Here is an 11,038-nt window from a genome sequence, read left to right as displayed (position 1 = left end):
TATATATATAGGTTATAAATATAACCTATTTTATTGTGCTACCAATATAAACGGTGGCAGAACATCGGATAGTACTATCAGAGGAAAGGCTGTTATTTTCTCCAATGGCATGTCGGCAAACAGCTTCTGGAATTGTCCTAATACAAGTTGGGCTGAGAAAAGACAGGGTGACCTCGTTGGTTAGATGTTTTTCAGACAGAATATTTTGTTACGCTCTCTAATGTCGTTCTGGTTGCTCAGATCTGTTCTATACATGCAAGGTGTGCATGTCCATGCACAAGGCTGTGGTTGGCCCATCACAGCCTTCTATATGCCACTCATTTTAAGTTATGTCCAACATCAACCAATCCTTCTGGGTACCTGACTTTTTTGTTCAATGTGGTGGGGATTACAAGTGACAAGAACAGTTTCTATGAAAAAACTATAGAATAAAGCATAAAGAGGGTAAGGCAAAGCAATAACAAACAGAAGTGTGACAAATAAAGTGAGGTACCAGACATTAAGGGAAGGGGTTACAAAATATTAAAAAACATGCAGAAATAATATATGAAGTGAAAGGCAGAAACTGAGGCTGGCATCCATAGATTGTTTCCTATGCAATATTCTATGCTTTATGAGGCCTCATCACCCTACCCAAGAAATTTAGTCCCCGGTGGACCAAGCTGGAGGATTCTGCTAACCAAACTCTCTCCCTCATTTAGAGGTGGAGGGGCAGTGGGGAGGTGGAGTTTACTGTGTGATACGCCAAGCATCCATCCGCAGCAGAGTGGAGGAGAAAGCACACAATGTTTTGGTTGAATGGAAAATCTAATTGTTTTGTAAGCATGTGATTATTCTCTCAAAAAAAGAAAGAAATACAAAGACACATCATTTAAAAAGACTATTGAAGGGTACAGCATCCTGCACAAAAAACATTAAAATCTGGACTTGTTACTGCAGTAGCATAATCAACCAGATTTCACTGGAAAAATATTATATAATGGCTGTTTTTTTTTTTTTTGGTGTGCCGTTTGTAAAGTTGTGCAGTCAAAACTTTACAGCAATCATTTGAGTTTTTTAGCCTATCATAAGGGGAAGAAATGGGGCTCATTTTCCAAAGTCAAAATATTTTGCTCCAAGCCAAATATTTGCCTTATAAAAAAATTTGTAGTTAGCAAGGTAATATATAGCTTGCCACTAAATGTTTAACTCCAAACAGAATATTTAGCAGCTTGGCTTACTAATTACATATTTAGTTTAAACTCTCATAAATAAATGTATAACATGGTGAAAATATGGCTATTTTTCTCCCTCATGACAGGGTAAATAGCCAACGATTTGGGGGCTAAATGTTTAGCTATCTAACTAATCTAAATATTTAGCAAAGGCATTTTGCTTTGCGAGGTAAACATGTAGTTAGCCTTAAGCTGAATATTTAGCCTGCTAACCGAATATCCAGCTAGCAAGCCAAAATTTTGTAGAACCCTATAAAAATATTACTATCAAACTAAATTTTAGGCTTCAAACTAAATATTAGCTTGCTAACTAACATTTTTTATAAGGTAGTTAGCTTGAAGCAAAATATTTTGTTTAGGAAATATTTAGTTAGAAAATGTGACATCTATAGATGAAAGAATGACATTGTGAAAATATAACTTTGAAAAGCCAATTCAGATTCAAAAATACTTTATTGATCCTGAAGGGAATTTAAATGTTGTTGTTCTTCAAAGAGTTTTGTTGCCAGGAAAAATCTACTGTAGAGGTCTGTATTACAGGGACTCTGAAGAAGCCTCTGACTAAAGACACTGTTCCCTCAATACAGTCTCATGAAGAGCATGGTCAAGACTGTCCATAATTTTCTTGATCCTATGAAAAATCCTTCTTTGCATCATCATTTCCAGAGGTTCCAGTCGTCCCCAGAACAGAACCAGCCTTCTTTATCAGACTCTTGAGCCTTTTTAGGTCCCTGGTTCTGATGCTGCTGCCCCAACAGATGACAGCAGAAGAGATGACGCTCTCAACAACAGATTGATAAAAGATCTGCAGCACCTTGCTGCAAACCTTCAAGGATCTTCGCTTCCTTAAGAAGTTCAGTCTGCTCTGTTCCTTCTTACTTCTCACTGTTGTGTCTCCAGTCCAGTCTGTTGTCAAGGCCAACACTGAGGTGTTCATATTCCTCAATCCTTATTACTTCCCCTTATGATAGGCTAAGTAACTCAAGTAATTGCTGTTAATTTTTGATGTGAAAGTTTACAAATGACACAGTATAGTTTTTGATATGTTGCAGCAGTGATATAATAACTGAAGCATTATTGCATTGGTTTGTGTTCCAAGGAACCTAAATAGTATCCATGACTCTGTTATCTTGGGGTGTGAACATGATATGACACAGAGGTCAGCTTATCTTACACACTTGAACATTGGAAAGACAACAGCACATGGCATTTATTTCTAATGAAATAAATTCTCAGACCCTTAACATATCCTTACCAGGATGGTGCTGTATAACCTTCAATATAATAAAACATTAATTAGAATATCATATCTGTGCTAGAAAACTTCCAGCTTGTCTGCACATAAAGGCTAACTGTCCATTGGATGGCCTAACATTGTAACTTACAGTATATTGTGATATATTCCCACATATTACCATTAGAGGACATAACCAGCCACATATAAAACCAATCATGGTGCATTTATGTAGGTGGAATTCATAAGAAAAGCCATAGTTAAGGTTAAGGATTAACAGTTAAAAATAGTTAGACAGGAGCTGTTATGAAATCAAACTGGGCATGCTGGAGAGCAAAGACTGGCAGACCCTGGCACTGGCAGGAAGCAAGAGCAGATACACAAACAGCTGAAGTTAGGCACAAGCTGGGGAAAATCAGTCTGAAAGAAAGAGGGCAGCAAATCGTAAGTCTCAAGCAATCAAGAATATAGAAGGTCCCCCCACCTTTCTCACACTGTTAATGCATCTTAAAGTGCATATTTAAGGTTCTTTTAAATGGTAGAAAAGTATTTTCTAAGGTCAAACTGTAAATACGGTTGCTGTATTTGGTCTGTAACTAGCCAGCGAAAGTTTTAAAGTATTGAGTCACCAAAAAAGCTCCACTTCTAGAAAAGCCATGTGGTTTGCATGACGTAACTGGAGGAGAACGGAGCCCTGCGGTCGGATTTCTGAGCTCAAGGAGGTTTTGTTTGCTCAGGTTAAAACATATGTGCAGCTGATCAGGCTGCAACTGGTCTGGTCCAGAAGAAATTACAAAATCAGGCTGAAATCCACTGCAGTGCCACCATAACAGCAGAAGCAGCGAGGGGAAGACAGAAGATGACGGGGAGAAGAGACAACAACAAACCAGAGTCGCAGCTTTGACCTGTAAGAAGGTGGGTGTGGAGAGAGTTATTCAATTTTCCAGGAATATGAACATTTTTGACTCTAATTGTATGTACAAAGGACCCTCCAGAACGCTACGGTCCAACACTGTTGTTACGGTTGCTTAGAGACAAACACTACAAAGCCAAAGTGAGCGTCTATCAACCTGCGTCTTTTTAAAATGTACTCCACCATGTCCTTCAAAGCAAATCTCTTGCAAAAGTACATATGTGAGTGGTTAGACGCCCATCCCAGGCTCAGCAATTTCAGTGAGGATAAATACAGACATTGAAAAAATCATTTAAAATGAACTGCAGACCCGTTAGAACCTAAAGAATCTCTTCATCCCTCAATCATCTCCTGAGGCTGATATGGTATAGAACCTTTTGCTATGATTAAGTTTCTCATTGTGCTTTTAGTAGACTGTTATGGTTTGATTATTTACTTAGGATGTTCATTTTGGATGATAGGTTTTCTCATATGATAGTATTAGCCAAAATAATATAAATGTCAATTTACGGAATAAATCAAACAAATAGATTAACAGTAATCTATTTGTCTGGTGCATTTTTGTCAGCATGTTTTTCCTTCATTCACTGTCCACTTTTAAAGCTCGTGTTAAATCCATCCATCCATCCATCCATCCATCCATCCATCCATCCATCCATCCATCCATCCATCCATCCATCCATCCATCCATCCATCCATCCATCCATCNTCCATCCATCCATCCATCCATCCATCCATCCATCCATCCATCCATCCATCCATCCATCCATCCATCCATCCATCCATCCATCCATCCATCCTTTGGTTCATTTATACATCAAATTATGAAATATTGCCCTGTTTTTTATTTTCTTCATTTTTTAATTGCCCCTATGAAAAAACACTGACTATCTCCAGCCCCCATAGTAAATTTGGTCTAGAACCAGCCTCTGAACTTAACTCCTTCTAAATATTTTGGTGTTATTGAAAATACCAGAATTTGCACAGACCTTGCTTTTGGCTGTCTGACATGAATTTAAAAATATTAAATCGGTTGTTATGATCAGTTACTCAGTACTTGAGTATTTAACTTTTTACCAAACACTTGCTGATTTGAAAATTAAGCTACTTCCACTTAACATGTTGAAGTTATACTCTGATTGTTATACTCAAAAAATTGTTATACTCAAAAGAAAAAAAAAAACCCGAAAACAGCTGTGAAATTAAGTGCACCACTTCTGTGGGCGCCTCACTGTGGTGAGCATCCCTTATTTTCATATCTGAAAGGTGGCATCCCTGGTTTGTGTGCATGTTGTTTTCCATTCCAATATCTGCTGTTCTACAATTTATATAATCTCTGTCAACAGTTCCAGCTTCTGGCTCTCCTGTGAGCCTTCAATCTTAAACATGTAGCTGATTTAATGTTCAGGATTAGTCACCTCCTCCAGGTCTTACTCCGTGTTTTTAGCTGCACAGTCCGGAACGTTCTCCTCCATCTATGTCATTAACGGTGGTCACTAGGTGGAGCAGTAAGCAGGATAGGTAGAGAAGGTACCAATACCTTATATTTTGAAATATGGGCCATTTTTGCACCAAAAATGTTAATTTCAGACCTGTTATGACACAAAGGCTTCAACATGCATTTAAAGTGAAATATGTACTTTAAATGATGAGCAATTCCTGTCATTCCAAGTGTGCTTCCAAGAGTGACAAGCATAATATTACATATTTCTGTAGAATTACTATATTTGTTTGCTGGCATAAGTCTTCCAATATTCTGTGTCTACTTTAAGTCTCTACCTGTAGCCTTACCCAAGAAACTGGGCTCCAGATGGCCCCACTTCAATAAGCCTGCTGGCCAGACCCTCGCCCTCCACCATGGGGGGCATGGTGGCCAGACGGTGCCGTTTCACCAGTCGACAGGTGACCCTTGTTGGGGCGCTGCATTTCTTGGGTGGAATAATGATGCGGAGGCCATTATGTCGGCAACCACGCATGGCTCCTCCCCTGGCGTCCACCATGAAGCTGACCAGGAAGCTAAAGCGGAACAGGAAATTTTTCACAAATGAAAACATATGTCACTGATAGCGTTTGATGATGAGGCCACAGACACCAAAACTAATAGAGTAAGTTGTTTTCATTAATATCTCAAAGCCCCCTCTCCATTGTCAAGTCTAACTCTATCCAGTTAATATCTGGTTCAGTTCTAGCCAAGTTGGGTGCATCTCCACTGGCAGTGTGTTCCTGTTAGAGGGCGTGAATAAGTGGGAATGTGGGAACATGATGAGCAAGCTGTGAGAGCATAGGGTTGCTCTGTCCAGTTGACGCTGCGTGTGCTCTTTTGCCACATTTGATAGAAAGATTTGGACCTCAAAGTCTGACCCTGGAATTATCAATATGCAGCAATCTTGCCAAATACTATTGATTGAAAATAGTGGTTGAGATATTGATGTTTGAAGAGTTTGCAAATATCGTTTTCACTCATATTGTGATGTAAATTCAATGACCAATCAACAAATGCAGTCTACTGCCAATCAAATCGTTTGCATGCAATACCCAGGTTGGCCCGACTTGTTCCAAAAAGCGAGGAGGGTCCCACAGGGTCTACAAATGGAGACAAATCTGGCTGGAGCTGAATGAAGAGGAACCGGGTAAAGCCACACCCAAGGAGAAGGCGCTTAAGTTTTATAAGCTGATAAGAGCATATTTCTCAGGGGAGTCACCATCTGACTCCAGCTGTGGAGTCAGATGGTGACTCCAAAAGTCTGTGGAGGAAACTAAAGATTAGGGTGATGGTGAGGAGGTGTTCTAACCCCAGGTCTGAAGTTCATCATCAAAGACAAATCATCAAAATACCAGAGGACACACACAAAAAGAAGTCCCCTCAGTGGAACTGATTTTTTTTTTTTGTAACAATTTCTATGTCAGAGCAACAAAAACACACAATTTCATTATGAAGTTATTTGTTTTTACAATAATATACATTTGATAATGTATGTAGAAGTCAGTATTTTATGGACAAAAAGAAAAAAAAAATGCTTTTGGGGGCTCCCTTGTGGCTACGGTAGGTCATGTACCCTTCACCAGTAATATGAACTGCCTTGCAGTGTGCAAAGAGCATCCAAACATCCAAAGCTCTGCTAGAAGATAAGTTAGCAAAACAATATCTCAAAAAAGGGCTTATCCTTCAGGGAGAGAGGAAAGTCTCAGTTAACAGATGAACGAGCTAAACTGCTAAAATACTTCCCTGTTGGAGGTCTTTCTAACAGAAAGATGTTAAAATACTTTCATCGATTTCTGTGAAATCTCCTCTCCCCAATCAGATAAATGTCCAGGGGCTGATGAATTCTGTGTATAGTTTTATAAAAATATAAAAAGCTAAATTAAACTATTACAACATGTGTCTGACAAGTTTTTTGAAGGAGGGGAACTCCCAAAATGTGTGTACTTAGCTCATATTATAGATATTCCAAAAAAAAGAAAAACATCCAGAATTATGTGCTTCTAATCATCCAATTAGCGTCCTTAGGGTGGATGTTAAAATACTTTCAAAGAGCTCAAGAGTCACCATTATCTGTTGTTTTCCTTAGCAATCGACCCATTAGCAATTGATGTCCGGCAATCATCAAATATCCAGGGAACAGTTATAAGGGGAACACACTACAACCTTTTATGTGGATGACATTCTCTTGACTTTAACAGACACACCAAACTCGGTACCTGTGCTAATCAATTGTGTGGAAGAATTCGGTCAAATTTCTGTATACAAGATAAGTTTTACAAAATCTGAAATTATGCTTCTTGATTTTTCATCTGAGCACAAACCGAACCTCCTGCCCCACAGATGCCGCCCTGTGCAGTTGCCCATATCACTCATATCAGAAACTGCCGTTGATTTTAGGGACAAGATTTCACTGCCTTAGGGAATGCAAAAAGGTTAAATGGTTTTGGCAAACTATATGGGCTGAGGTTGAAAATGTTCAACAAATAGAATGTTCAAAAACAATATCCACATATAAATTTAGAGCAGAGTCTGGTGTCTGTTTTCTCACCACTCATGAAGATAAAGCCTGGGACTCTTTCATGCAAAATGGAATTGGTGCACACATCAAACATTTTAAGTTGGGAGAAACTGGCTGGAATGATGTTCCACATCACAACAACAGATGTTCTATTGAACAACTTAATCCATTGTTTGATTCTGCAACACGCCCAGAGTTACAAGGCTCAGAATAATGTATCCCCAAAATATGGTGTGATGCTCATTTCGCTGTGAGACACGGCAACATGGAGGCCATGTTAGTGGAAATGCAGACTTCACTAGACAGTGAATGAAATCAGCGGATGTGTCCTCAACCTTCATTGCCTCAGTTTTTTCAGACTTTTGCAGTTTTAACTTGTAGCTTCCCGCCTTATGTGGAGGGAAAATGAAGATACATGAGGTCTGCAGAATAACAGGTTTAAAACTTGGAGGTTTTAGTTCGATTCACACAGCTCTCTATATACTGTGATGCCTGAGCCTGAGAATATGTGAGGCAATGTTTACTGAGGACAGACACACAAACATGCACCTCTCCAAGAGGAGAACACGTGTGAGTGGAGGAAGAGTGGTGATGATGATGAAGGAAAATGTGATTAAACCAAGATGCAGAGGGTCACCTGCTGTGGTCTCCATGATCATGGCACGGAGAGGAACGGCTAAAAACAACAATCACATTGGGAGGCATTAAAAGTTGAGCAATCAGTTTGAAAAAAAAAAAAAAGTGAGGAAAATCAGAGCAAGGAAGGAAAAGATTGTTGTTATAGAATTAAAAAGCATGTTTTTGGTCTTTATGTGCAAACTAATCTGAAGTGACAAGTGACCCAATTCCAATTTTTTGTCAAATTGGATTTTTTTGAAGTGGTTGTTCACACTTACAAATATAAGCGACCTGTATGTGTTCTCCAGCATGAACAGCTAACGACCTGGAAGCGTCCCACATACGCAGTAGAGGGCGCAATAATATCACACATGGAGAGCGTGCGCAGTAGTTTGCCAACTGCCATAAAAAAGAAGAATTGCTCAGTGTTTGCGGACCCTCCGCTGTCTGTCTGTCTGTCTGTCTGTCTGTCTGTCTGTCTGTCTGTCTGTCTGTCTGTCTGTCTGTCTGTCTGTCTCCTCTCTAAATCTGGGAGCTTGAGGTTCTCCTCCAGTATCTTGGCTGTGCCTAGAACTGCACATTTCTGGACTGAGATGTCTGATGTTGTTCCTGGGATCTGTTTGAGCCACTGCTCCAGTTTGGGGGTGACTGCCCCGAGGGCCCCGATGACMACAGGCACCACTGTGGTCTTCACCTTCCAGGTCTTTTCCAGTTCCTCCCTGAGGTCTTGGTATTTCTCCAATTACTCCTGCTCCTTTTTCCTGATGTTGTAATCACTTGGTATTGCTACATCCACCACAACGGCTTTCCTTAGTTAATAGTGAATATTTAGAACCATGTTTGTGATTTGTGAAACTTCAGGAAAGGTTGATTTAACCACTTTAAATTTGTGTGTGTGTATGTATGCACACACACACACGCAGACACACACACAGACACGCACACACACACACACACACACACACACACATATACAGGTCCCGGTGAATTGTAAGGACAATTTTTCCGAACCAGTCACAGTGGTGAATTATGGGAGCACCCCTTTCCACTTGCTCTACAGGCCGACTGAATGTGTCAAAAAATCTTTAATGAGCCACTCAACAAAGATCTCAGTTAAAATTGTGTTTACACACTACACAACTCTAAATATAATGACCTGACTTTATGCAACATTAACAGGACATCGGTAATTAGATAAATAAGCCACACCCCCTGCATAACAATACATTATAAGTACCAATGAGAATTGCAAGGACATTTAAAATAAGACTTCAAAGAATGTCACTAAGACATACTAAAGTACCCAAATGAGCATCAAATGGATTAATTCACACCCTGCAATAATTGTAGTGTTCATTTGTCATGAACACAGGCACGGACTACAAAAATCTCAGTCAAAATATGAAAAAAATAATAATCAAATAGAAATATGGTCAGCAATATAGTGCTTGTTCATTACCTATAGGGTAATGTTTAGACCTATACAAATTAAAATGTATTATGGAATAAACAANGAACACCAACATAACAGAGCACCACAAGCTCCATCTGGGCCCAGCTCAGATGAAGCAACTGCACCCACTGGAATATGCTAGTCATATTCTACGCAGCACATACAAACCAAGAGGTGACGCCCTGGAGCACACCGTGTACACCATACACCAACCATAAAAGATAGTCCCTGTTGCTCAAGGTGGTCCCTGATCTCGAGTGAGAGTGCATACCCTTTGAAGTACTTAAATGCGGGCAGGGAACCAATCGTGGTGGGCCCGCAGCCTCAGAGAGTGAACCCACAAACTAACTGCCAAACAACTAGTAGCTCAGTGTTCCAACATCCACAACTGCTATCACAACTTGAAATTGATGAGGTACAACACAAGTGCTATGGAAAGGGGGAGCCAGGGCGCCAGTTCAGAGAGGAGTCAAGTACAACTCCCTGTCCAGAGATTACGTATGTAGCCACAGTAATGAACGAACCATCAAAGCACCCAACCAGTTAAAGTGTACTCTCAATGGCAGGGTAATAACAACAGAGCAGACCCACCAAGGCTGGAGACTGAACAATACTGGAAAACAACAACAATGCACAGTGGCTAATCTCTCTACGAGAGGACCACAGCAACGTCCCTGAGCAAGCTCCAGTAACCATCACTGTGGCAGATGTCCAAGAAAGAGTCTCAGGTATGAAAAACTGGACAGCACCAGATCATGGTGCTGTCCACCATGATCTGGCATGATCCATGCCTACTGGCAGAAGAAACTCACTGCCTTCCATGACCGACTGGCAGCTCAAATGAGCCAGCTTCTACAAAATGGGACTCACCCTGAATGGTTAACTGAAGGGCGCACAATCCTGATACAGAATGATCCTTCAAAGGGTTCAGTCCCATTCAACTACTGACCGATAACCTGTCTCTCTACAACATGGAAGCTCATGTCAGGCATCATAGCGGCTAAGATAAGCGGGCACATGGATAMATACATGAGCAAGGCACAGAAGGGCATAGGCATAAATAGCAGAGGAGCCAAACACCAACTCCTTGTAGACCACACAGTCACCCGAGACTGCAAAACCCGACACACCAACCTGTGTACCGCTTGGATTGATTACAAGAAAGCCTATGACTCAATGCCACACACTGGGATCATTGAACATCAACAGGACTCTAAGAGCCTTCATTGCAAAACTCGATGGGGCTGTGGAAAACCACCCTTGAAGCCAACTGCAAACCACTTGCACAAGTGTCCATCAGATGTGGCATATACCAAGGAGATGCTCTGTCCCCACTGCTGTTCTGCATAGGCCTGAACCCTCTCAGCCAAATCATCAACAAGACTGGCTACGGATACCGACTCAAGAATGGGGCCACGATCAGTCACCTCCTCTACATGGACGACAAGCTGTACGCCAAGACATCAACTCACTGATCCACACCACCAGGATCTACAGCACTGGGATGTCATTTGGACTAGAGAAGTGTGGTCGGATGGTTACAAAGAGAGGGAAGGTCGCCCACACAGAAGGGGTCTCACTCCCAGAAGGAACAATAGCAGACAT

The 11,038-nt window shown here is 40.8% G+C and overlaps 1 protein-coding gene across 26 annotated transcripts in view; it reads right to left on the bottom strand.

Moving 5' to 3' along the window:
- ank2b (ankyrin 2b, neuronal) overlaps positions 1 to 11,038 on the bottom strand; it is a 206,942-nt gene that overhangs the window by 39,568 nt on the left and 156,336 nt on the right. For 18 of the 26 annotated variants that reach the window (XM_008434870.2, XM_008434873.2, XM_008434863.2 and 15 more), the window contains 3 exons: positions 8,000 to 8,038; positions 5,153 to 5,377; positions 634 to 732 (listed from right to left, as the gene is read on the bottom strand). In XM_008434870.2, the coding sequence (XP_008433092.1) occupies positions 634 to 732; positions 5,153 to 5,377; positions 8,000 to 8,038 (363 nt within the window). The remainder of the gene's footprint in view (positions 1 to 633; positions 733 to 5,152; positions 5,378 to 7,999; positions 8,039 to 11,038) is intronic. The other 8 variants (XM_017310417.1, XM_008434874.2, XM_008434888.2 and 5 more) reach the window with 3 other exon arrangements.

The sequence above is a fragment of the Poecilia reticulata genome, linkage group LG18 (assembly GCF_000633615.1).
Source record: "Poecilia reticulata strain Guanapo linkage group LG18, Guppy_female_1.0+MT, whole genome shotgun sequence".
Taxonomy (NCBI): domain Eukaryota; kingdom Metazoa; phylum Chordata; class Actinopteri; order Cyprinodontiformes; family Poeciliidae; genus Poecilia; species Poecilia reticulata.
Note: the sequence above shows the minus strand (reverse complement) of the source record. Positions and strands in the feature narration are given on the sequence as shown.